Source organism: Pteropus alecto, unplaced genomic scaffold (genome assembly GCF_000325575.1).
Source record: "Pteropus alecto unplaced genomic scaffold, ASM32557v1 scaffold28, whole genome shotgun sequence".
In the NCBI taxonomy this organism is placed as follows: Eukaryota; Metazoa; Chordata; class Mammalia; order Chiroptera; family Pteropodidae; genus Pteropus; species Pteropus alecto.
Genome location: NW_006441063.1, coordinates 2,879,470 through 2,907,117, shown reverse-complemented (window position 1 = coordinate 2,907,117; position 27,648 = coordinate 2,879,470). Strand labels below are relative to the sequence as shown.

Below are 27,648 nucleotides of genomic sequence, written 5' to 3'. Positions count from 1 at the left end.
TGTTTTAATTACATTGCCACAGGAGGTAGAGAATCATGAAGGCTTAGGAAACTGCCTTCAAGTCAAACAGAGATGAATTTAACCTTGGGCTGTGCCACTTATTAGCTTTTTGACTTTGAGCAAGTAGCCGAACCTCTTAAAGCCTTAGTTTTCAAAGCCTGTTTTCATCTGCAAAACAGATTAAGAATAAATATAATGAATCATATAAAAGCACAGTATAGCTCAAAAATGCCGTGTATCCCAGGCATGTACACAGTTAACTATGTTTCCAAACTGTGCCCTTAGTTTGTGAAAGACTAATCATATCCCCCTTCTATGCTATGGGATAGGCAGTTAGGATGCCACTGCCTTAACTGGCAACTTAGCCTACTGGATCAGAGCTACTTTTAAAATCATGTGATTCCACAGCTTCAAAGTGAGTTCTCATATATATTTCAGTCACAACCTCTTGTTTTTCTTCTCAGAGGCAAACCGAGAGGACTACTTTAGTTTTTTAAACTTTCTCCAGAATATACTAGTTTTCTGTTTATATGTCAGTCTTTACTGAGTCTTCAGATTGGTCCTTGTGTAGATTTGTGTCTGCTGTTTGTAATATTTAATGCTTTTGGCTCATCTTGACATATACATTGGGATATTTATTCCCTATCCTGGTTTCTAAAGTATTAAGCTGTAGTTTGGAGCATAACATGTTTTCACTTCTGTAGACTTTTCTGTTTGAAAGGGGAGAGATAATGGATAGCGTTTTAAAATAAATAAATTAGTGAATATGCCTGCAGATTTTATTTTTTAATTGTGTCAGCCAAGTTCTCAGGGTTGAGAATCAACCTGGCATCAGTGCCAGGATGGATGACACTGGACTCTGAAGTTTTCTTATGGAAGAGTTAGAAGTAGAGGATTGGGAAGAAAGAACTTTCTCCAGGTCAGGCTACTTAAGATGGCCTTAAGGGAAGACAGTGGTTAAGGGCCAGGACCTTGAGTACCTATTCTGCCACTTAGTGGCAATGACCTCAGACGAGTTTCTAGGGTTATTAGGAGGATTGAGCTAGACAAAGCATTAAAGCACTTAGCATAGTACACTAGCACATAGTAAGAGCCTACCCTCTTCCCACCATGGTACCTTTTGTTTTAAAAGAGAAAGAAATCTTGCTGGTATAAACACTGCTCATTCTCCTAATAATCAATTACAGACCTCATGTAGTTAAAGAATGTTAGAACTTTGAATTATGTTTCCATTAGCGGTGACGGATTAGACCAATCCATTTCTGTGCTTTCTCATTTGGTCCCCCTTGTGGTCAAAAGCAGACATTTGTGAGGCATTGTAATGGCTAGATTAGTAGCAAATTGGCCAAATAACAGGTTTTTATCTGAATGCAACTGCCTGGGCCTTGTAAAAGTCAAGTCTTTGACTTCCTTAGTATTTGACTTCCTTAGTGCTAGTGATGGTAGATCTTATGACCTCTGAAGCTCATACTTGCTCACCTACCTGTCATCTTGTATTCGATCATTTAACATATTTACTGAGCACTTACTATGAGCAGGCATTTATCTTGGCTTTAAAGATATATCAATAAAACAGGCAAAATTCTCTGCCCTCATGGAGTTTACATTCATTTTGGGAGATGGACTAAGCAAGTAAATTAAATAGTGTTCAAAGGTGATAATGCAATGGAGGAAAATAAAGCAGGGAAGGGAGGGAGTAAGGAATGCTGGAAGGGCAGGGTTCTAGTTTTTTTATTATTATTAATTTCAAGTATACAGTATATTGCTTAGACATTTATATAGTTTATGAAATGATCCCCCTGATTACTTTATCTTCCTTCTGGCTCTACACATAGCCATTACGTTACTGCTGACTGCATTCCCTGTGCCGTGCTCCCCATCCCCATGACCATCAACTACTAATTTGTACTTCTTTAATGCAGGGTTCTAGTTTTAAATAGGGTCATCAGGGAAGAGCTCATTGAGGAACAAAAACTTGAAGAAATGAGAGATCTTGGAAGTCTAGGAAGAGAGAAGAGCACGTGCAAAGTCCCTGAGGCAAGCAGGCCAGGACTGTTTAGTCGGCAGCAAAGAAGCCTGTGTGACTGAGTAAGCAAGCAGGGGAGGTCACATTAGAGGAATTAGCAAGGGGTGCAGGTCAAGTAGGGCCTTGCAGGCCAGGGTAAGAACATTCGATTTGAGGGGTGAAATGTGTGGAAAGGTTTTCGGCAAAGGATTAATATTATTGGATTTAGGTTTGAACAGGACCAACTTGACTGCTATGTTGAGAACAGAGCATGGGGATATAGGGGGTGATAGGGAGAGATGGTAGCTTGGCCCAAGTGGTAATGGTAGAGATGGCAAAGTGTTCTCTCTGTGCTTTTCTGAAATAGGTGATTTTTGTTTGCCAAGATCATGTGTTACCTAGAATTAATTTTTCCCCTACAATACCCTATCAATGTTAATTAGACATCTGAATTTTCCCTGTATGCCTTATTAGTGGCAGTACCATATGTGTGTGCAGTATGAATATTTGAATGTTGAGGAAGAAATTAATTAAATCACTGATAGAGTGGTTTTCCCCCCTAAATCATCTCAGTAGAAAATTAGAACCACTGAAAGGAGACCACCACCTCACTGTATAAGAACCTTATTATTGAATACTGCATGCATGTTTCTTCCACAGATTGTTTTACTCAATAATAGGTCCTCCTCTAGCATTATGTTATCAGCTCCAATTTTATAGGCAAAGAGGCATGAGTGCCCCCAAATCCCCACCCTACCCCCACCCCCCATCAACTTATAGCCAGATAGAGCATAGGCCTTAAGGGATTTCTTCACCATCTTAGTTATAGCTTTTTTTCTGTTTACAAAGGTATGTATAAGGTATAACGTATATATGTAGGACTATGGTTTTGTTTTTGGTATTTTGAAGATGATAACCCTACATAGAAATTATGCAAAGAAAAATTTCCCTTTCAAAAATAATGGAATTCCTGGAAAGCTAAAACTGTTCAACAGCATAATCATGAGAAAGATGTGTGCTGTTCAATCACAAGTTGGCATGTAGGTGACATTTATGGAATAGTTGATAGGACTAGTTTATCCAGGTTCATTCTCAACTAGTTACTCTCAAGGAAACACCCACTGTAAGGGAGCTGGATTTGAAGAAGAGATCACCACTAAGGTTCATTCCACCTTTACTGAGCTTCCACTGTGTGCTCACTATAGGCACAGTGACTGGCTTTCAAGTTAAAACTTCAGAACCATAGTCAGACAAGCAGTGATTCTACTTAAAAATGAGTATTAAGACAGAATGTGTGAATGACATGTCATCTTAGAAAATCAGGCACAGGATATGGGTGAGGCTTTGGTCTTTACAAAGGCGGTAAAGGACCTTATTTCCTCTCACAAGACTCTTCAAATGTTTATGTACACACAATTAACAATACAGAACAGGATACATGTGTGGTCAGCAGAAACTTTCTGTCAACACACATTAACAATATAGTTGTAGCTCTTGTTTATAAGCTTACACTAACACATTCTTCTTTTAAAATATCTTTTCTTAATAGTGTAGAATTCGATTCATCTTCTCACAGTACTGATCCAGTCCTAGGTCACTGAGGAATGGAAGCAAGAGAAGTGGTTTCTCTCCAAGGCTCTTCCTGCACTTGGTTGGCCACCTGCTAATGACGCTAAGGCCGCTGGTGCTCTTGGCACTCACCTGCCTTTGTATGTGTTAACTGGGTCAACAGATTTTATGTATGATTGAGATCAAATGGGGGTTCCGTGGAAGAGATGTGGCATAGAGGGAATCCCCCAAACATTAAGCTTCTGTCACTTTAGCCACTACAGCTGGTCCTGATTTCTAAGTACCTAAATCTCATAAGAAGCTTTGCTAGCCCCAATTCCTAATAGACATTCACCTATATGCCATCTATTTATATATCTGGGTCATCACTGAAACCAGAGGTGTGAGCTACAGACAGCCTTAATCTCTGGTTTGCTCGCTTCTTCCTTTTATATGCTCTTGGAGACTTGAAGTTGGAGTAGGACACTCCTTATTAGTGTATATCAAAAAATCTGTCTTGTTTTGAATATTTTCAAGAATTGATCAACAATACTTATAAATAAAAAGTTTTTTAAAAAAGGCTAATAATAATCTTCGCCTAAAATTTCCCCCTGATATAATGGAACAGTTCTCAATATGCTAATAAGCGTGGAGTAAAATTATTATTTTTTTCTTCGGGGGCCTTTCTTTGAGGATTTTTTTTAGGAGGGAGGAGACCTGAAGTCCAGAATCTTTTAGGGTAATATACAGGAAACAAGAAACTAGTTCAGGGCTGTCCATTCTTTTTCATTTCCTAGTGAGATATACAGAGTTCTTAATAACATATTTGGAAATTTCCTGTGACCCTTTGTTAAAAAATGGAATTATGTTTAAGGTGGAACTGCTTGGGCCTCATTCAAAGGGGTTTAGTTATTCAAGCAGTAAAAGGCTATTTTTAAAAAGTGCTCTATTATGATTTTAGCAGCTGTATAGCCTCTATTTTCTGATAGGCCTATTTCAAATATCTCTACCATGTTCAGACCCAGTTTTTAATTGAGAAAGTACTGTCACCATATTGATCAATGTCTATCAATCCTGAGCCTCTAGTCAGTAGAGATTATTCAGTCTCCAGTCAGTCACCTGCTTGAGCCACTCCCCAGCTAATCTCTCCCAGGCTGAGTATAGAGCCTAGCCAACACAGGCCCTTGGGAAATGCTATTGACCAGTGTGATTTGTATCCTAGCTAACAGTTGGGCTTGATCTTGGGCATTCTGAGGACCATTGGGCAATTCGAAGAAAGCGCATAAAACTTTAGCACTAGGCGGGCTCCTGTAGATGTTACCAGGACCAGTCCTATCGTATTGAAGACATCTGGGACAAGGAAGCATCGTTTGCTGGTCTTAAAACATTCTTGGAGCCATTTCCTATGAAATGATTAGCCAGTTCACTACAGAGGTGAAGAAGGCCCTATAGTGGGCCCACAGCCAGAGCTAGAATTCCTGACTTTTCATAGTGCCATTTGAATCTCTTTTCATATTTTCAAAGGCATGTATGATCTGTTAGACAATCTGCACTTCAGATCCTGGCTATATGGTCATTTATAAAATCCAAATGGAAGCTAGAGTTTGTGACAAATAACCTAGCTCCTGGAACTTGAATTCTATGAATTGGTTATAGGATGAAATGATATTTAAATATAAAATATAACAGTGGGCTTTACTGCGTATCTAAATAAAGTGTAGCATATCTATTCATTAGCATATGTGGGATTAATGAACTGTGCTGGTGTTTTGTTTCCTATAAGTCTTTAGAGGAGAAAAAAGTCTTTTTCTTCCATGACTTTTCCTATTGGCAGCTACCTTTGTAGGCTTGTTTACTCTGTGTCTTCTGGTGTTGTCCTCCTACATTCTAGTGCCATTTTCCTCAAGCCTTAGCCCTTATCCTTCTCACCGTCCTCTGCTTCTATTTCCTAAGAAACATTGTCCCCTCAGCTGTCATTTCTGGCCTTAGCCCTCACCTGCAGCTCTGACTCACTCCTTAACTCCAGTTCCACATCCACAACTGCCTTCTGGACATGTTACCCATGTGGCCATTGGTCACCTCAAACCCAACAGAAAACAGGGACTGGACCAGATAGTCTCTGGGTTTCCTTTAGGTTCTCAAACTCAGTTTTAGCAAATCAGCATTTAAGATCATCTCAATTCTCTCCCTCTTCTCAACTTCCCTATCCATTTTTAATACCACTCATCTTCCCACCATGTAATATGTGTTCTCTTTCACACACATACACATACACATGTACCTACACATACACATAGACATAAAAGTGAGGAAGTAAAAGATTGAATTGTATAACATGCCTAGAAACAGACAACTCATAGCATATGTTTTCTTGCTCTTAAGATGACAGTTTCATCCTCATATGAAAAGTAAAGCTTGTTGTCATGCCATTGAGCTTATGAATTTTTGGATGCCTGTGTAAAACTACACTGCATGACTCTTGGGCATTTTTCCTTCCCTTCCCCAGCAACCACTTGTTACCTTGGAATGCTGGCAGAACAGTGGGCTTCAAGTCCAGAAATAAGCCAATTTTCCTACTTCTAGCGCTGACAGTTTGTCAGTCACGGGGAGGATCTCTTGTGCTTATTTGCCCAATGGCACATCTAAAAATATATTCCAGAGTGAATAAGCATGGCAAGTTTGAGATTCAGATTTGTTGTATCCAAATGTCGGAGCTGGGGTAGCGCTGAGAATCAGATTTATCCACTTTCTGAATTAACTAAACATGGAACCGAGCCCAGAAAGGTTAGGTGATCTGCCCAAAATCACAAGTAGTTTGTGGCAAAACTACAGCCGAAGCCCTGATTTCCTAACCCTGGGTCCAGAGCTATACCATTCACCTACTTTTTAAAATACTGAGTCCCCTTCTGCTACTCCTCTGGAGTGAGTTCTTAAGGCTGCGGTAAAAGCCCAATAAATTCTGGTTCTTAGTCTATTTTAAAACATTATTTGAAACTTATTTGATTTGATTAACCAATGCCACCTCAATAATTTTAATTAAAAATGTAAAAAAATTAAGTATTTACACAAATAATTCTTAATAAAATCTCAAGGTATAAATATGATAGATTCACACTGTTACTTCTTCAAATTTAAAGAGAAGACTGCAGGATTATGGAAGCTTCTGGTTTCTCTGCCTTTCTGGTTGCTTTATCAACCTCTACAAAATCAGGTCAGAATACTGTGCAAAGACTCACCCTTCCATGCTGTCTCCTCAGCATACATGTTCAAATAAGATTAAGCCAAAAGTGTAGTTTGCCAGTTACTTTTCCTCTTAAAAGATAACTTCTGAGGACCCAGTATTTTAATTATTGATAATATGTATTGAGTTTCTGTGTCATGCATTTTTTCTTGAGTTATAGAATCATCTAGAGTGGGGGAAGAACATTTCACAATACCTCTACATGTAGTCGCTGAGAGTGAATTAACCTGTAAACCTCTGGGAAGATTGAATTATAGCTTTCACCTAAAATGTCTAGCTGAGATTTCTGCCTATTATTTCTTTTGTGTGTTTCTTTAGCTGGCTTTAGTTCCTGCACTTTCTCCCCTATTTGGCTTCTTAGGATAGGGTATCTTCTAGGTAGCTCGTGCTTCTATAATTCAGTTTTCTGTTATCTTTTTTAAATTGCATTATACATAGTTCATGAGCTTCACCTTCTACATGAACATATACATGTTATTCTAATGATGGCACAAGTTTGTATTTAGTATATCATGCAATTAAAGAAAAAAAAAAGAATATGTAGACTTTCCAGTGTCACACTCAACCTCTCACAGCTTTTTATGGGCATGAGAGGAGCCGTTTCAGTTTAATTAAAAGGTCTATGGCCTGCATATAGAAAAGGGAGTGGGCTCAAGTAAAATGCCTCTGGGCATGTGAGAAAGATGGAAACAGTATCTTTGTCTCCTGTCTCAAGATCAGGATGCTGCAAGGACAGTAGAGAGATTTCTCACCATTGGCTTTGTTGACCTGGCAGGAGCAAGGGGAATAATTTATCTCTGCTGCCTGCTCCCCCAATATCCTCTTTGATGAGAATAAACCTCAGTAAGTCTCTTCCAGAGCATTTTGGACACCCCTTGGTATATTAGAGAATCTACCTGTCATTTTCTTTCAATGTAATTTTAAAGTAATGTGAACTATCACACAAAAGCTTTTTGAGTTCTATCTTCCTTTTCTGATGCTACCATTATAGTTTTTTCCAGCCTCATCACCAAGCTGGAGGTACTAAATCAGAAGTAGCTAGAGGTACTCTTCTACCCATATATTTTGAGCTGTGCTGTAAGCACATAGATAATGTTGAGTCGCCATGAAATGCTGGGAATAAAAAGAGACCAAAAGCCTCAGCCTGGCAACTGCTGGTGGATGCTGGGCCTGCACTCCTGGCTTGTGATTGATGTGGGAGCATGTAAGGTGATAGTGGTGCCTTCACCAGGCCATTCGTGTAGTTTATCTATGGTCTCTGATCTGTCAGCTTCTCAGCTGCACTATTGACTGCTTGCTAATTGATTCTTCTGAGAAAGGAGCAAAACTTCCACGAGAAAGCTAAATCAGTAACGCAGAGGATGGTTTAGAAATTTGAGTTCTCTCAGGAGCTCAGACACAAAGTTGCTTTGGTGAGCTCTGAACCTACTCATTGCACCCAAAAGCAGAAGGGAGATGTCAAAAGAATTCATTTCTTGCTTTCCACCTGTGGGTGAGTGTGTGCGTGTTGACAGGAACCAAGGAAAAAAATCATACAGATAACAATGACTTTTTGTTTTGGGCCTGCCTTTGTGTGTTTCTTATCTTTGGTAAGAAGCATTACTATAGTAGGAAAATGTGAGAAAGTACTAGTTTATTGTGTTTTATGGATCTTTAGCCCTTAGCTTGTAGTTTTGTTTTGTTTTGTTTTGTTTCGTTTTCCCTTCAACTGGCAATTTTTTCCAATATTCACCTCAAGTATACTCACTTCAGGGCATACTGCAACCCACCCTTTTTCTCCCTTGTCTACTTAATCCTTTCTCCTTTGTCCTCAGCATTATTTCTCCAGATTACAATGCCTTCTCAGATTGACATCCTTACCATTTCTGATAGGTCTTCAGAGACATTCAGAGGGTGTAACAGGTAGATGGATAATATGAAACTATTTTTCCCCTTCTCAAATCTACAATTGGCTCCTTATTCATTCATTCAACAGACATACTGGACATTGACTCTGCGCAAAAGACATAGCTCCTGCCTGCAAGGGAATCACAGTCCTGGATGTACATGGGTGGGGGATAGGGCCCAGCATGATGATGGTATACTATAGAGTAAGTTTAGATTAAGAGCCTGGAAGGAGTGGGTGCAGTATACCATAAGAGTTTAGGATGCAGAAAGGTAGCAATAGGAAAGGTAAGAAATCTAGATAAGAAGGTCATCATGAGGAAAGGTTGAGAAGCGGGAAAGGATAGGTGTATAGAGAACAGCTGTTTTCCTGGAATTACATAGAGTGCATTAAAATAATGAAGGAAATGAGGCCGAAGAGGCAGGTTTGGTGTGTACAGAGGGCCATCCAGGTTTGGAGTTTGGGCTTCCAAACAGAGCCGGTCCATCAGGAATGTTTGAGTAGGAGAAGAGCAACATTGGACAAGGCAGATTGGTCTTAGATTCCTAGCACACAGGTGCTGGAAGGGGCCTGTCTATCCCAGTCTCCATGTCATTCAGTGGAGGAATTCCTTAGAGGATGACTGACTTGGTCAAGGTCAAGATACAAGATGGCTTTTCTCCCATGCAATATGGTGCTTGCAGTATTGTGTTTGTTTGTGCCCTTTGGCAGTCTTTAAGGGGCACCCTTGAGTTCTGCAAAAAATAGTCTTTTTGCAAAAAGAGTATTTCTATATATTATATGAACATTTTAACAAGTCGATATTGTAGGCTTTGTACTTTGCATGAGGAGAGATTATATGTACAAAGCAATGATTACACTTAGAGAAATTATTTTCTGGAAGGAGAAAAGGAATAAAAATGTTAATGCTTGTCTTAAAATCAGGATTTGTGTCAACTGTGACATACTGCATGTAATATTTGTTATGGTAGTAAGTGAACCTTATGAAATCACTGGTCACAGAAATATAAGATAATATCAGACTCTAAACTTGGTTAATAGTATATAGTTTCGTTAAAACAATCACATTCTAATAATGACTGGCAATACTAATGTATAGAATGCAGCTGCTCAGAGTATGTCTGAAGTATTCCTGAATCTTTGGGGACAATCATGTAAAATTGCAAGTCTCTAGATGAGACTTATATTCAGCCTATTTAAACAAGAACTAGTTTAACTGAAATTTTGGTTTTGTTCAATACATTTTCATTGTGATATTTACAGCTTTAGGAAGATAATGTTAGAGTGGGAAATAGAAGAGAGAATTCTCTTTGATTCCATTTTAGGTTACCTAACAGTATTTACCTGATGGAGGAGTTTTCTAAGTGTTTGGCATTTGAAAGAATATTTTATAAAATAAAGGTTCTAAGACCTTTATTCATCGATGAATATTAAACAATCACTCTGTGCCTGGCACTGTGCTAAGCAGTGAGTAATAAAAGTCAGCTTAGGCACTGTCCTTTCTACCTGATGTTCAGTGAATTCTTTCCCCCAATGAGTGGAGAGTTGAATCTTAAATTTTGATTCTAGTGGATGAAGAGCATTTTATGTTTCCATTTGGAGGAGTATGGCAGAAGAGGCTGTTCAAAGAGGTACTTTCTTTAGCAACCACCAGATGTCAGCAGAGGACTTGGAACTCTTGGCAACATCTGCATTCTAGGTTTTCCTAACTCACAAGGCCATCTCCACTGGAACTTTTCAAAGGCAGTAGACCTTCACATGGGCCACCATCTCCCAAATAGAACTGTCAAACACTTTATTTTCAAGAGTGTATCACATCAATTAACCTTTGCCTTGTAAAAATAACAATTCCTCAATCTTTTTCTGATTTAAAGCTTTTAATTCTGTCTTTCAAGGTGATAGCTCTACAAAGTAGAGAGGCTGTTGGGATGAAGATAGGGAATATCACCAAGTTCTTGTTATTTCCAATGAAGCCATCCCCCAAATAGGTGGAGCCCCCTGGTCTATTATTTTTCCTGCACAGAGAAACAATCTGATAGTGGAGTTTAATGGCACCAAACTGCATAAGTTTTCAGAATGTGAAGGAAAGAGACTTTGGTATCTTCACTGGCCCAGCCATTTGGTTCCTCATGTAGCATGTATCTGATGGTTTTTACTTACAGATAAGAACAGTATGCTGATTAACAGGAAAAACCTTGGTGATGTGGGTACTGATTTGTATCATACTGGTTTTCTCATTTTTCATCTGGCCTCCTCACTTGAATGGGCAGGCTGGATAGGGAGCTGAGATATTTCATATGAGAGATTGGATGATAAGGTGGGACCAACCTGGGGAAGGGCTCCCTTGGATACCCAGGCTTCTCTGAACCACACATAAGGTTTCAGAAGAGGTGGCACTTAGAGGGCTGTTAGTTTTAATGACTTGGTAAGCAACTGGTAAATTGAAGGAGAGATAGAGACAGATACAAAGTCAATCACTGGCTTCAGCAGCTAAAGCTGCAGGGGATGGAAAATAAGTCATAGCATACAGCTCCAAGTCTACCCCTGAAGTAAGGGACTCACTGACGTAAGGTTCTAGAGTTTAGACATGCTGTGGAGATTTCCTGTGGACTGATCAGCGGGGTTTTACAAATCACATTACAGCTAATTCTAGGAATTATTTGGATTCTTCTGTTGTTTTATATTGAATAAAGTATTATAAATAAGGCTGAATCAATAGCGATTCAAAAATATTTTGACTGTTTGCTTTTGTAGAGATTTTTGTGAAAATAGTAAAAGAAAATCACCTTGTTCCTTAAAACATGTAGGGTGTCCTTAAACATACTCTATACATGCATGCCATTGAAAAGGGTAGCTAATGTTCTGACTGGGGTTATACCCAGCTCATCATTGGGCAACTGCTCTCAGACCAGACGTAGAATGGCTTTGAGACCTATATTAGGATGTACTTTTAAAGCAACTTATTTGTTGGCTTGACTTCCAATTGATATAGTAACTGCTTATGGGATTGGGCAAAGGACAAATCGAACTGTACAAAATCAATGTGTATTTGCTTTGTGGTGGCTTTAGTTAATGGTCTTCAACATTTTCCATGGCTTTAGGAAATCCTACAGCAAGTGCCTTCTTAACCATGAAAACTCAGATTCAGAATTTCAGGTTCATTGCTCTGTGTTGATTCTCACCCATCTCAGCAGCAATTTCACACTCCCTTCTACCTTCCTCCTCCTTTTCAGATCACTGGGGTGATCCTGCTAGCCGTTGGAGTCTGGGGCAAGCTTACTTTGGGCACATATATCTCCCTTATTGCTGAGAACTCCACAAATGCTCCCTATGTGCTCATCGGAACTGGCACCACTATCGTTGTTTTTGGCCTGTTTGGATGCTTTGCTACATGCCGTGGTAGCCCATGGATGCTGAAACTGGTGAGTATGTCACAACATCATACTGCTTTTTCAATTACTTTTTTGTAAAAATATAAATCACATGAAAGTGAAGTGGCCCTTTTTGAAGCCACAGACAAGACCTTAATATTCACTGAGTCTACTTTTAGTCCAGACTCTCACATAATTCACCTTTTAATCCCCTAGAGAGAAAAACAACCCCAACACACAGCCTGGCACAAAAAATTCAGTCCCGGTCCCTCGAGGTAGATGATGACAAAGCAGTGGCCAGCAGTTCCAATAGGCCATTTATATTCTCATGGCAAGACGCCCTGTTCCAGTTTGAATTCTGTCTTAGAAATCTTTTCAAGTATGCAATGTGCAGCTTTTGTGGGCAAGGCGGCATCCCAAACATAAGCAGCTTTTCATCTCCAAGTTCCCACTGGAGAAATACTTTATGCCTCCTTGGGCTTGACCATGATTGGATATATGGACATGCTGTTCTCTAAACCTATACACTCTGGCTCAGTGCTATGGGAGTTGAGCTAAGCCAGAGCTTCCCCACTCAACAGAGGGTTGCTGCAGTGCCAAGTATTGGCTACCAGGACCAGTGCTGGGTGCCTTTATCCTAGTAGGAGAGACATACAAGTGATGTTTCCAAAAGAGTAAGGACAGGCTGTTGAAAAGTTGTTACTGTGATCCTTAACTTTTTGGCAGAGTAGTTGCCTAAGTCTCTATTCACTGTCCATGCTTTGCATTTATAAGTTAATGTTAAAGGATTTCATAGATAAAAGATAGCAAGGGCCTCTCCTCAAAAGAAATATTTGTTTAAAAGGATCTATTTTAGACATCTCATTCTGCAAAAGGGGGGAACAGATATTCCATCAGTACTGTGTTGCCTATCCTTCCCCGTTTAGCTCTAGGTTGTTGTAACATTTAATACCATCTAATGCCAGATATGGATGTGAGTGTAATTCACTCCAAAGGAACCATCTTCCAAACTGGCACAGGTAGTCTCTTTGCTGGCAGTCTCATAGAAGTTATGCTTAATTGGACATGTTCTGTTCTTCAGACCATGCAGAAGGCTTATACCCTGGCCACCACTGTTTCTTTTTGGTTGATGGAAAAGCTATAGTGAGACTAGACTGAGACATTTCTGCTGCTGTCACTTACCACTCTATGCTACCACCCTGAGTCTACCTTCTCATATTTATTACAAGCACTAGGATTTCTTTTGGTCTAGTGTTAGAGTCCTCAACTTTGGATTCATGCTTAAATCACCTGGGAACCTTTTTAAAAACACCTTTTACAGGGCCCCACCTTTAACCAGTTGAACAAGAATCTATAGCAATGAGTCTCTGGCATCACATTTTCTAAAGGCTTTCCAGAGAATTCTTCTTGTACAACCAGGAGAACCTCTTGTTTAGTACAATGAAGACCAAAGGGAGAATTAACTTCGTAGGCATAGAAAAGAAGAATTGCTAAATATCAATCTGTCCAAAGAAGAAGGGAGGGCACCTGATCATAAGATCTGACTGATTTTGACACTAACTGGCTTAAGTTTTTAGTAGCAAGGATGTAACCTCTCTGGGCCTTTGTCCTCATTTATGAAAGAATGGTAATGGAATAAATCACCAAGGTTTCTTCCAGTCCAAATACTATGACTGAAGCAGAGCAGAAGAGGGGATACAACCATGGAATAATTGTCTCTGCCATCTTCTGATAGTGGTTTTACACAATGCTGTCATTTTCTCCTAACACTTGTGAGCTCACCAGCAAGAGACCCCTTTGGGGAGCAGAGAAGTTTTTCAGGTTTTGTTTTGTTTTTGTTTTTGGTGTTTCAAAAACTATCATTTATTCTGTTTACCTGTTAGATTCTGTCCTGGGTACATACTACATTTTATTTATTCCTCGCCACCACTGTGAAATACAGGTTGTATTTTCATTTTATGGGATAAAGATTCTGAGGTTAAATTACCTGCCCAGGTTCACACAGCTAATGTTGGAGGAGCTGAGATTTGATCCCCATATATGTCTCTTTTTAGAGCCAAGATTATTTTTACTACATTATGTTCATTTGGAGAAAACTTGAGCCCTACCACCTGTATTTAGTACAAGCTCTTCCCAATAGGCTTTTAGCCAAGTCCTTCTGAAGGAGAAGGATGTATTCTCTGGAAGCTTCTAGAAGCAGGGGACTTCCCAGAGACAGAAAATGGCTTATCTGGCTAACAAGAGCGGAAGTCATTTAATTAACTGTCAATCTAGAATGTTACAGTCCTCACTTAACCTCATTAATTGAAAAACAACTGAAAATAACTATCTCTATGGAGGCCCAGAAAGACTGCCTTTTCTCTAAGAATTAGTTCATGGCAAAGCTAGGACTCAAATCTTGGAGGACTTCTGACCACAGAGTCAAATGTCCTTTCTTCCACCTGCCTCCTGACTGTTACTTTCCCACAGGACTTTCTGGTGGAGTCTAGGCCTGGTGTGAGACTCTGCCTATAGTAAAGTGTGCTTCTAATTGCATTTTGTATCAAGTTGAGAGAGAGAAATCATGTACATGGGGCATTCTGCTCATAACTGTGTGTTTGATATTTTAGTGGCTATGCTTTAAGTGTGTGTAGATACTTTTGTTAACATTTCAAATGATACTGGCATTTTAAGCCAGTATTTCTTCTTTTTAATATATATACCACTAGCTAGGAAAAATAACTTATCATCCCGTGTGCATATGTATACTTTACAGGACATGTGTACACTTTGCAAGTCATATGGCCATATGTGATCTATCTAAATTCCACAACATCATCTAGGGCCATTCCAAATGTTGAGAACTGTTGAATTTCATTCTGAGATAAGAAGAAGCAGATTGTAAGGCATATGCCTTATAGGAAAGAAATCAATTCTCTTTCCTTTTATCTGCTTTTCAAAGTCATAAAAATGGAAACCCTTAATGTCTCTTAAGTACCATGTAATATCCCTGAACTTAGGCATGCATGCGCACGCACACAAAATCAACTTGGAAAGTACAGGAAGCATGAAATGAGTAAGAAGCAATAAGGGTTTTAGATGCCTGAAAATATTGTTAGTAGTGTAACATATTTGCTTTTTTTAAAGGCTATCAACTCCACTTAGTGTGCAGAACAAGAGATGTAAGCAGCCCACTGGCCACTGCTGTGGGTGCTGCATTTGGGCCTGACCACTATATTTAGGACAAAGGTCAACCTTTGCATTTTCCGGTCTTTCTGCCAGAATGGGTGGGATACAATTCCAAAGGAAGGGGTAATGAAGCCATTTCATATGAGATGGTCTTAAGGAAACTGGAGGGGTTCGCCCAAATGAAGAGAAGCAATAGGTTCACAATATGGCTGTGTTCGCACATCTAAAGGGCCTGTTGTACAGAAGAGAGTTAGGCTGGTTCTTGTATCTCCTGAAAGCTGATCCAACACCAGCGAGTGGAAGTTACAAGTTGGAAGACTGTGGCCAAGGGAAAGGAAGTCTTTCCAGCAGTTGGAAGTTTGAAAACTGAATGGGTGGAGGGAGTAGACTCATTTTGCAAAGGCTAGATGGAGAATGCATGCAGATGTTGGATGACTATATGAGGAAAGTGGTATGAAAGACTCCCAGACAGCGCAAAACTGTGTCCTGTGACCTCCAGAGTACTTTCTAGCTTAAGGATTCTAATGTTAAAAATAGCAAACACCTTAGTTGTAAAAAGTCCTTTCAGATTTCTTCTGGTTGAGCAGAGCTGATAGGCATGATGCTAGTTGCTGGATGAGCTCTCCTCAGCATGTCTGTCCCCAAATATTTATACATATTAAATAGACTCATTCCTATATTGAGGCTCATGTGAGTAAATCTAGAGAAGAGAAATTTTAAACTTTTCATAAACTTTATCTAGAGAACATGAGGATTTCTTTGTCTAATTCCCCCTGACACCAAGTAACCCGCCCCAAAGGACCACTCTTCTTAATCTCAACATATCTGACTTTGTCCTTGTCCACTTGATTTTCAGTATGCAATGTTTCTGTCCCTGGTGTTCCTGGCTGAGCTTGTAGCTGGCATTTCAGGTTTCGTGTTTCGTCATGAGGTGCGTATACACAAAGTGGAGCGTTCTATTAAAGAGTCTTTGGGAGGAGGGATTTTGTAAACTCTTGAAATGTGTAAAGGGCACATATAGGCTAGCTGGCATCTCCAGTGGTATCAGTATTTTCCAAATGTCGTGTAATGTGTGCTGAAATGCCCATAAATTTCCTAATGCAGAAATTATGCCTAACCTGAAACCTTAGTTGTTGATCCTCACTCTGTTTCTTTATATAAGTATTACATAAAATGATTCTCCACCTTGGTTTAGAGCAGTGACCTTCAATATAGATTAAATACTCCTTTAAAAATAGCCACTTCGGGAAGGCGCAAGTGTATATCTGTATAACAGGATTTCTGAGATCGCAAAGGCAAGCCACACTTGTGAGTTATAGCCCAAAGGCAAAGTGCTGTATTTCCCCAAAGCACCCTGTGCTCTTTCCTCTCATCCCCAGTGTCCCTGGGGGCTGCTCCCTGCCACCCCAGGATTAAACCCACAAACCAGTAGCAAGGAGCTCTGCTGTTTTGTGTGATGGTAAGGGAAAAGAGGAGAAGACAGTCATGATCCAAAACCCCTACAGCAGTTTGTTTTTAATTTACATGTAAAATTTTAGATTTCTAAAGCTGGGGAAAAATAATTTTGAATAAATTTTGTTTTGTGATCATAACTGCTAGTTTCAAGGACACTGTTGGCTGTCCTGTGTGGGCATTCTACCATGTACTGTCACTTTAGCTGTTCCAGACAATGAGTAGATGCTAATGCAAAGACAAGATGTTCTCATGCTGCCTATAGCCACTGTGATATCACTTTTCAGATGTGTATATTGATGATAGATTAGAAAGTGTGTATGTTAGAAGAAAGTACTAGTTCTAACTCCAAAAAAATCCATTATTGTAAATCCATTATTATACCCTATAAATAGCAATAAAGTTAGAGTACTCATGTGTTAGAAAGGAACACAATAGCAAGATACAAATGGAAAACATGCTTAAATAAATAGTGTTACTGGAGCTCTTGGAAGTTTGGCATCATCTGTCCCAGGTCCTGCTTTTGTGCTTGGCCAAGTTAAGTTCCCAGTGAGCCTGCCCCTTTTCCTATTGCTCTGATTTTTCTTCTTACCAGAGATGGTATCTCAGATGCCAAGGCTGACATCTAGAACCCATTTCATATGCATGCTGCATCTGGAACTAGATGTCCCATTGTTATTCTCGGCCAAGGGAAAATTTGATGACATCACAGCCTTGACAGCCCTAGAAATGCCACCAAGGCATGTGTGAACTCCACACACAGGCTGGCTCCCACCTTAGCCCTTGTTGAGCTTCCTCCCGTGTGCTGCTGTGACTGGGCTCCATGTAGTGGGTGTTCTTTTAATGGTTCCTGATACCTAGGGCCTAGACAACCTCATCCACTCACCTCTTTTCACCTGAAACACTTAGGGGGGTGATGGATGGGGGTTGCAATGCTACTCTTTGTCCACTAGTACTGGTTTTAAGTTTGGCTAGTCAAACACACATGATGAGAATAGGTGACATTTAGCACCATTTACTCACAAGAAATAGTATAGGAACCACAGCTTGCTGGCAGGGCAGCAGCAGGTTTGTTTCTTCAGTGGGAGTCCTTAAAGCGGTCCAGAGACCATTCTTTGTACACCTGCCCACCCCTAAGGGACAACACACGTACAGTGAAATGAGATGACAGAGGTGATTGTGATAGCTATCTTGGCTATCTCTTATAACTGTCCCATGTGCATAGCATTCATTATCTCAGCAAGAAACATGCCTAGTTAGGAGAGTCACCATACTTACCCCTAAGTTTTCCACCAGATAATTTTTGTCATTTGCTTTCCTCCCAGTCCAGAGTATTTCACCTGTCAGGGACAGTTTTACCGTAAGTGAGGGTTGCCTGGTAACACAACTGACCCTCCACCTTGAGCAGATTTCCAAGGGAACAGACTCTGAAAGTTAATCCAAGGTCATATGTGTTTACAGAAGAGAAAGGGTTTTGTTAACCATTTATTAACAAGAAGACTTCATGTTCTTTAGCCTCTTTTTCACCTTAGTAAAGACAGATATGTGAAAGTTGGTTTTGCCCCACTCCTGTGTGCTAGAATAAGGATCTGTTTCTGGTCAAAACATCAGTCTTCCTGTCTCACCTCAATGGCTTGTCCTTTGTCATTCTTCTGAGTAAAGGCAGAAAAAGTTATAGAAAGAAAGATGGGCATTAATCAATTCGAAGAAAGTAACTAGAAAACCTAGGATTAGCAGCTCACCATCAAAGCTCTTTTAGAAACTGACCAGCCACTTCAGTGGGTCATTTAACAAGACAGCCTTCCTCTGGATTAGCGGTAAGGGGAACAATTTCTTTTAAATTCCTGAGCTGATAAACCCATTGGCGAATTTTCTGACTCCCGTGTCTCAGAAAATGGCATTCTCTCCCTGGCCTAAATTTATTCAGAGACTTTCAGAAGATGCTACTTTGGGTTAAAAGTTGGTAAGAATCTGAGTCAGTTTGGGCTGCAGTGGACAAGAACCCTGTTCCTCCTTGTCTTCCATAGATCAAGGACACCTTCTTGAGGACTTACACGGATGCCATGCAGAATTACAATGGCAATGATGAGAGGAGCCGAGCAGTGGACCATGTGCAACGCAGTGTAAGTTTGAGGGAAGGATATTGGGTTGGGAAGTGCCTGCAAGGATTGGCCTTAGACTTGTGGTATACTGGTGATATTGGAGATTCTTGTTCTCCAACTTTTGGTCCAGTTCCATTTCCAAATGTGGACATCCAGCCCTTGTCCAGGGTCCTGTTATCTGGATAATTAGTGTCAAGAAGTATCACTGCCTTTGGTTTGCTTTTCATCAGTAAGGATTGTGAGCATTCTAGGAAAGCTACTTTGCCCTTAAAATATGAAACCCTGGGAAGGAGGTAGGCAGTGAATGTATGACAGCCTTGCTTAGACTTGGTTCCCAAAGGCTGGCATTTTGGAAGTGGTGTCTTTAGTGTGGGTGGAGAGCTCAAGTAAGCTGTGTTCACTGGCTTGGACAGTTTAGTAAGGATGGAGAGTGGAGCTAGAAGAAACTGAGGATCTGTCAGGTGTGTGAATGACCTAGGCTGGCTGGTGTTTTACAGAGGCTATGAGGAAAATAAATATTTCCCTGCCAGGAGGCACTCAGGATGAGAGGTGCTGGTGCTCAAGCCTGACACCCATCAGGATCACCTGGGGAGGATTTTGGTTTGGGGGTGTTTTTTTATTTGTTTTTATTTGTTTTCTTTTTTTGCTTCAGAAGTAGTATCTTAATTTGGAGGGATTTGTTTTGATAAAATTTCAAACTTATCCAGAAAAATTGCAAGAATAGTACAAGAAACCGTGTAACTTTTACCAAGATTCACTAATTATATTTTTGCCCCATTTACTTTAATATTCTCTATGTCAATGGTTGGCAAATCATTTATGTAAAGTTGAGGGCAACACAGTCTCTGTCAAAACTACTCAACTCTGCCACTGTAGAACAGAAGCCACCATAGACAACACATAAACAAAGAGTCCTGGCTATGTCCCAATAAAACTTGATTTACAAAACCAGGCAGCTGGTGGGCTATAGTTTAGCAACATAAGTTCTCTTTTTTCATCTATGTGCATTTTTCCCCCTTACACTATTAGTTAACTTATTAGTATAGATCCTTTGAAGAACTTTTTAAAACCATTTTTGTCTTGTCTCCAATGCTACCAATCCTGATTGAGTCGATCTATATACCTTTACCATCATCCAACTCACACAGGTGATTTTTATGCCTAGCCAGGCCAGAGAACCACTGCTTTACTTTGTGGATGTGGTAAGAAATCCAACATGACCTATCATCTAGGACTAACTTCCTTCTCTGAGTTCAAATGGGCTTCCCAGTGAGGATAATTTTTCGTGGAGGTTCAGCTTATCTTTACTTAGCCTGTTGACTTAGAGGCTTGGCCCGTGTTTCTCTTTTAAAATAAATTTAAAAAAATAGAAAAAAAAGGCAAATGAAAATTGATACACTTATAGCAATGTTTAAGGTTCAGATGGACTAAAACTAAAAATTAAAGTTAAAAAAAAATCAAGAACTATGTGATGTTTAAAAGAAGGCAAACTAAAAGACCCACTAAAAGTATAGAAGAAAAATAAGTAAACTAGATGAGGTAAAAAATGAGATACATAGATGCTAAAATAAGTAGAACATTGCAAGATAAAATTAGAAAATTGAGAAATGTACTTTTAAAATATTTTAATAAAATGGTAACATTAACATATTAAAAAAAATGTTGCAGGGCAGTGAGGAGACCACAATCTTTGATCTGCCTCACTGATTCTTTTCCTTTCCCTGTTAATAGCTGAGCTGCTGTGGTGTGCAGAACTATACCAACTGGAGCACCAGCTCATACTTCCTGGACCATGGCATCCCCCCTAGTTGCTGCATGAATGAAACTGACTGTAATCCCCAAGATCTGCACAATCTGACCGTGGCCGCCACCAAAGTTAACCAGAAGGTATTTGCTTCCTCTCAGTCCTGATGGGATGAGTAGTGAATGTTTGGGTGGGCTTTTTTGTTTCTGTGAGATTATGACAAGTAGGTTAGAAATGGTAGCCTAGCAAGGAGTCAAGAATATTCCTTTGCGGTCCTTCATTGCCTGGGAGAGGCACTCAAGGCTACCCACTTCTGAAGGAGAAAGCTGTGACTCAGCTCAGTTTCACATTCCTCTCTCTCAGCAAGAATCTACCAGGCATAGTTAGGAAGGTTTAGCAAGTGTTTTCTGTTAACCCTGGTGCCAATGTCAAACAGGGAATGCTGGCTTTCTTCTTTCTGGGTGTCTTTCTTCTGCTTAGTATATCTTCTAAACATGAAATCATTTGCAGCTGGGTCCATAGCAGGAAGAGGGAGTAGAGTTGACAGACAGCATTTGCTTCTGCTAAGAGGGTAGCCTTTATTTTAGGGAGTTCACTACTATAGGAAAAGAAATCGACAACTCTAATTTAATTCACTGTCGACATTCTGACTCCAAAAGAAATTAGGAAAGAAAAACTGGCTAAAAGAAATATGAAATTTAGTATGTAGTGGAAATGAGAGAAATGAAATTTCAGTATTCTACTTTACAGAGAATATGGTGAAGACATGACACAACTACATGTGAAGGCTATCTATTAAATGTTTAGAGAAATGCCAGATACGAAATCTATTTTGGTAAACAAAAGGGCTAATAAAATTTTACTATTGAGTTTACCTGTGGTTATGAGGCCATCAGGTAAATCTTTTCTTACTAAGATAAAATTCAGTTCTTCTAAGGTCTTCAAAATTCTTTGTGATCTGGTACAACTACTGAGTAATTCAAAGAAGATAGCCATTCTCTGAAAATTAGAATGTAAAGAGATGGTTTCTGTATTTTATCAATTTAATGTTGGTATTTGTAGCATAAACACTGCAAGGCATTGTTGCTATCTTGTCATTCTGCAGTTATTTTGCTATTGTTGTGGTGAGGTAAAGTGTTCAGTATTGATTGCTTCATGTCTTGGCTATGAAGACATCTATTCCTACTAGAATTCTCTTATGAACCCAAAGTTTAGGCCTCTTTCACCTCTCATCAATGAGGTTTCTACGTGGACCTTTCTAGTACACACTCATACATGTTATTGTGCTGCTGTTTTATGAAATGCCAAACTTGCCTAGCACATGGTGAGTACTCCAATTTATAAAAGGCAAGAAGTGCTTTGTGGCCGTGAGATATTGGCATATCAGAGCCTCAGGAGGTCATTTGTAGAAGTGGCAACTATCAACCTTTGATAAGTCTTTTTTATACTCAAATTTCCACTTCTTTTGTGAAAGTTAAGGATCTAGAAGTCAGGCATATGGGGTCTGGAGTCAGACTCCAGTTTAAATTCTAGCTCAGCCACTTGCTGGTTGAACGATCTTGACCAAATTAATTTTTCTTGGTCTTGTTTTTCTCATCTGGAAAATGGACATAATAATAGTTCTGCCTCTTAGGATTGATATGAGGATTTAATGAGAAAACATATCTAAGGCATGGTGCCTGGCACAGAGTAAGGACACGATAAATGTTAACTTTAACATTTAAAGTTAACTGTAATGTAAATGTCAGGATGATGATGGTGAAGTTAGTTTCCCACTGTACTGGCTTTTATGAGAAATGATGCAGCAGGTTCTTGTAGGAAGAATTTCTTTTTAGTATTCCAAAGCAAGTTTAGAGGCATATCCTATAGTGCATTTCTGTAATCCTTACATTTATTTCCAGAAAGAAAGATCGTTGAGCATTTTTTCATTTTATTGATAACCTACAAATTGACCTCACTCCCTGCCTCCCCCTACAATCCTACTTTACATTTTCCTGAGCATCTCAAATACCTGGAAGAGGAGCTTAACATCTCTCCTACTTCCCTTGTACTCTTGAACCTGGCTCCCTGAGAGGAGAAGAAATGAGTGAAAACGGAAATTCATCTCTTGAGTTTCATTGGCTATTCTCATTGAATGCTCACATGAATCTCTGAGACAAATTACTTCTCAGGTCTGAGTCTCAGATGCCTCATCTATAAAAGATAGGAGATGGGGATGGGTGGAGACAGTAATAGTAGATGCTCATAAAGATTAGCATCCCCACTCCCCCATCACTGGCTCCCTCCCTCAGAAGGCTTAACTACTGCCACATTCTAGCTATATGGAATCCTGTTATATATATAGAATAAATACATTCTAAATCCCCATAGATCTTTTGGTGTCTTGAGCCCTCTGCTCTGACAGCGCAGAAAGATGACTCTTGTCTCGTATCTGGCAGCCTGAGAAACCTACCTTGTACAAATAACTGGGAGACAGCAGTAAGGAGGTGAAAACAGTAAAACAGAATATTTATTGTTTTATTTGGGGGATGGATTTTATTTTGGTTCTTTTAGCAGGATAATGAAATGTCTGCACGTTCAGTTAGCCAATAGCATTGACTGAATCCCTCCTCCATAGGAATTCTTTGACATTTTTAAGAGCAAGGGCAAGAGGATGAGAGACTTATTCTAGTTGGCAGCTACTGAGATACTCTTCCTGGAATCTGTCTGGGACTAGCCGTCTACTCCTAGTATTGAAAGTCAACCACTTACAGATGTTTTCCATTGGTGACTATGTTGACTTAGATGTGCTGAGTGCCTGAGCAAATTATCTGTTGTTTCTGGGTGTTTCCTAGAACACTAGTAGGCCTCTGTAAGTTTATATCACACCTGACAACCAGGCTTTCATTTTAGGAAATTAAAGAGATTGTTGTGAGGGATAAAATTATGGTTTTGTGGAGAACTTCAGAGGGAATGCAAACATGGTCTGTGGTATATATCAAAGCAGTTCTTGCAGTCTGCAGATCTATACTGACCTGGAAAATGAGCTTGTGGGTCCATATGGTAAATTACAGAGCTAAATCCAGAGATGGAAAGCATTGATTTTAACCTTGGTCTTGTATTATTTAAACAACAACAAGGAAGCTAAGTCACTTTCATCTTCTCATTTTACTGATATGATTCATTCATTTACTTTCTTATTTGGAATAAAAAACAGTGGGGGGACTTTTCTTATAGAAGAGCGTTTCTTGAACTCTAATGAGCATGTGAAACATTTGGAGATGTTATTAACATTCATTAAAATTCATTAAAAACAAATAGCCTAGGGACTTGGCACATTCTAATTCAATAGTTCTGGAGTGGGGCCTCAGATTCTGCATTTCTAGCTAATCCTCATGTGTTGCTGCTGCTGTTCATGGAAGAACCCCACTATGAGGAGCAATGTTTAGAGAGAATGATTTTGCAGCAATTGTAGTAAGGCCAGGCACCCACTTCATTTTTCTGGTTTCTCTTATTGGTTGGAGTAGGCTTATCAAAAATAATGTAGCTGATTCTGAAATTTCCTAAAATGCAGAAATCATACTTCAAAAAAATATAATCAGCTTATGTGTAGAATTGAAGTTCATAGGGGAAAAAAGTCGATGCCAAGCTATTTTACAAAAGAAGATAATAGCTCACCTCACTTCTCTCTATTTGTTATTATTAGGTTTTTATTTCTGTATTTTGAGCCAACCTAACACTGATGCTGGTCTGAACTTTATTCCTCTGCTGGACCATCAACCACCACTGTAGGAGAAGATACAGTAATGATAACCAGCATGGCAAAACACTATCTTAGCTGATACTATTTGGAAAAGTATTGGAATGTCCACATCTCTTCTTGCTTTGAATTCTTCCTAATCCAAACTGCTCTCCCTTCCACGACATTTTCAAAAATAGTGTGATATAGTTTCACTAGTAAGAATGAAATCAGCAAGCAAGCTTCTACTCTAAAGAGAGAATCAAATTTCAAAACTCCACATGAGTGATAACGTATTTCCTTTCCCACCCCTGCCCTGGAGTTTAAATTTACATCAGGTAACTAAGGCGTATCATTTGTCCATTGCTGTGAAAACATGTGTCAAAGCACTGCTGCTAATGTCTTTTTCTCTGCAAAAAGACTGTGAATGCATAAACACTTATTAAAAGATAGAGCATTGACAATTTTCACAAGCTATGAGAAATGTTAAATTGCTAAATTTTGAATTTAACAATGGGAGACTTTTTTGTTGTTGTTCTTCAGATGTTATTATAATTTAGTGTGCCTTTCTTGACAAACAAGAATCCTTTTTTATCCTGTTTATGAAATTAATGTCTTGATTTTTCATAGAATTTATATATTCAAGTTGAAGCCCTTTTTCAGAAAACTGGAAAATGACCATGTCTTCTAAAGCCAAATACATCAACTCAGAAGTCTAGATTGATTTGGCCCAGTTCCAAATGAACATACATATAAATGTTCCCCCAACTCCTTCCCTTCCTCCTCCTCCCCCTTTTCTCCTCCCTCCCTACCCTCCTCCACCACCTCCTTCCCCATTCTGTTATCCCTCCTTCTACTCCCTTGATGTTTTGGGTTTAACAGAAGAGTTAGTTTTTGCCTTTGCATTAGGGGTAATGCACAAAATTTAGTGTTTCCTACCTGTACTAGATGAGAACATGTAATCCAGAATAACAACAACAAAAAACTTGTTTAGCAACATTGGTGAACTCCAACCAGATCATTTATTTTAAAGAAAGGTGAATAACTAATTTTTAAACTAACACTGAAATTGGTAAAAGTGGTGTTGATTTTAATCACAACATTTAGCAATTTCATAATATGTTAAAGGGAAATTTCCTTCACTTTATGCATAAAGTTATTGATATCCAGAAAGAGGAAGTGACTTGTTCAAGGGCATATAGGAAATTTGTGGAAAACACTCTAGAACATAACTTTTCCCTACTTTTTAAAAAAAACTTAATAGTCTCCTTAGAAAGAACCCTAAATGCTGTAAAGTTGGCAGGAACTCAACACACCTTCCTCTAACCAGATGATTTCCGTTTATCCAAGATTTTGCCATTTGTTGTCAAAATACTAGTAACTAATGCTTATAATGCTGAGTTTTCCTGTTCAAGAATGTAAAATGCCTTTTCATCCGTTCAGGTCTATTTCTGTATCTCTACAGTGTTTGCTTCATAGATTTTATAGATTTCTTGCTAAATTTAATCCTACTGCTGAAACATTTGTAGATGAAAGTACAGTTGACTCTTGAATAACATGGGTCTGAACTGCACATGTCCACTTATACACTGTTTGTTTGTTTTTTTTTCCCCAATAAATACCTGTACTGTTTTCTCTCATGGTTGGGAGTCTGCAGATGCAGAGGGCCAGCTGTACACCATTTTATATAAGGAACTTGAACATCCGTGGATTTTGACATCCACAGAGGGTCCTGGAACCAACACCCTGCAGATACTGAGGGATGATTTAAGTTTGAGGGGAGTCAAAAGTTATACACAGATTTTTGGTTGTGCAGGGATTCAGCACCCCAACCACCATGTAGTTCAAGTGCAACTGTGCGTGTGTGCAAATGTATGTCTGTATGTATATGTGTGTGTATATATATTATGTGTGTGTGGGTATATGTGTGTATGTATGTGTATATATGTGTGTGTGTATGTTGTGTGTGTGGTGCCAATATAACCACACATGTGAAAGGTAGGAGAGGAAGGAATGTGTGACAGGGAAGGGTTATTTAAATTCTTATCTTTCATAATAGGAAGTCAATAGATAATGCCTAAAATTTATGAATAAAAGAAATAACATATATATAATTTGCTTTAAAAAATTCTAGCCAAGGAATGAGAGTTAGGGAGATTTAAATGAAACAATATTAGCCATATGTTAATTATAATGTTAGAAGAAGGGTCATTTTGGGGTTCATTGTACTACTCTCTATACTTTTTTGTATGTTTGAAATTTTTCATTAATTTTTAAGTATGAAAAGAATGCTAGTAAGTTCCTCAGGTGAGTTACAATTGTATTTGCTGAATGAAGATCGGGATGCATGTGGGAGTGTTTTAAGTTAACACAGCCCAGTCTGACCTGGTTAAAACATATCTCCAAGACTGTCTCTCTCTGTTTCCAGGGTTGTTATGATCTGGTAACCAGTTTCATGGAGACTAACATGGGAATCATCGCTGGAGTGGCTTTTGGAATTGCATTCTCCCAGGTAGCCTATATAATTGTGAAGTCTGATCAATTTCCTCTGTCTCTTGCTTTCCTTTCCCTTCCTAGTCTCCAGACTCCCTGCCTGCCTCCTTGTACCTTAGGAAAGTTGATAGATGAGGTCAGAACTCCTTGCTCATTAGTCCTCAGGTCATTTGTTTATTGATTTTCCTTTTTCAACTTAAATGAAGTTTTGCCATCAAGGGAATATCGGTTACAGTTCGACTAATGAGTAGCTCCAGAAAAACAACTTGCTTCTTCTGTAGGTCAAATGGAGGTTAACTGAACAAAATGCTGGCTTAATTGGAGCATAAACAACTACAAACATCAAATGGCTGATCTGGATTTGGGGGGAGGCTTTTTCCCTAGTTGACCTGTTCCTTTTCTGTTCTTAATTCCTATAGATCATGTACAAGATCTCATCCTTTAAAGAAAGCCTAAATTTAGCCAATTTCATTTTGTGGTCATTGTTTTAATTTCTAGGTTTGACTACTGTTTCTTAAGAGTAAACTGAATTTCTATATATTACATTTTATATCCCTTTATCTCTACCTAGCCTCTCAAAAACAGTGACGAAAGTAATTACACAAACTAAGTGAGCCACACGTATTCAACGATGGAAAAAGATTAAGCTAAGTCTAAAATTTTGTCCACCTCTACCAGGCAGTGTACTGTCCCACAGGCTCTGATCTCCTGGCTAAATGATATATCATTGCTATAATATTGCTATGGGTGGAAGGGTTGGCATGTATACTTAACAACCAAATAAAACTTTATGTTTAACTTATTTTCATACCAACAGATCATTTTTTCAACAAAGCCCAATTAATGTTATCTCAGTAATGTATTCACGTCTCTAATTTCACCTGCTTGAATTTTATATTGGCTCTCTCAGACTATAATAAG

General features: G+C 39.1%; 1 protein-coding gene across 1 annotated transcript in view; it reads left to right on the top strand.

Annotated features, from left to right (window-relative positions):
* TSPAN7 (tetraspanin 7) overlaps window positions 1–27,648 on the top strand; it is a 125,497-nt gene that overhangs the window by 88,470 nt on the left and 9,379 nt on the right. Inside the window, exons 2-6 of the mRNA XM_006918258.2 lie at window positions 11,913–12,101; window positions 16,075–16,149; window positions 18,698–18,793; window positions 20,504–20,659; window positions 26,663–26,746. Of these exons, the coding sequence (XP_006918320.2) occupies window positions 11,913–12,101; window positions 16,075–16,149; window positions 18,698–18,793; window positions 20,504–20,659; window positions 26,663–26,746 (600 nt within the window). The remainder of the gene's footprint in view (window positions 1–11,912; window positions 12,102–16,074; window positions 16,150–18,697; window positions 18,794–20,503; window positions 20,660–26,662; window positions 26,747–27,648) is intronic.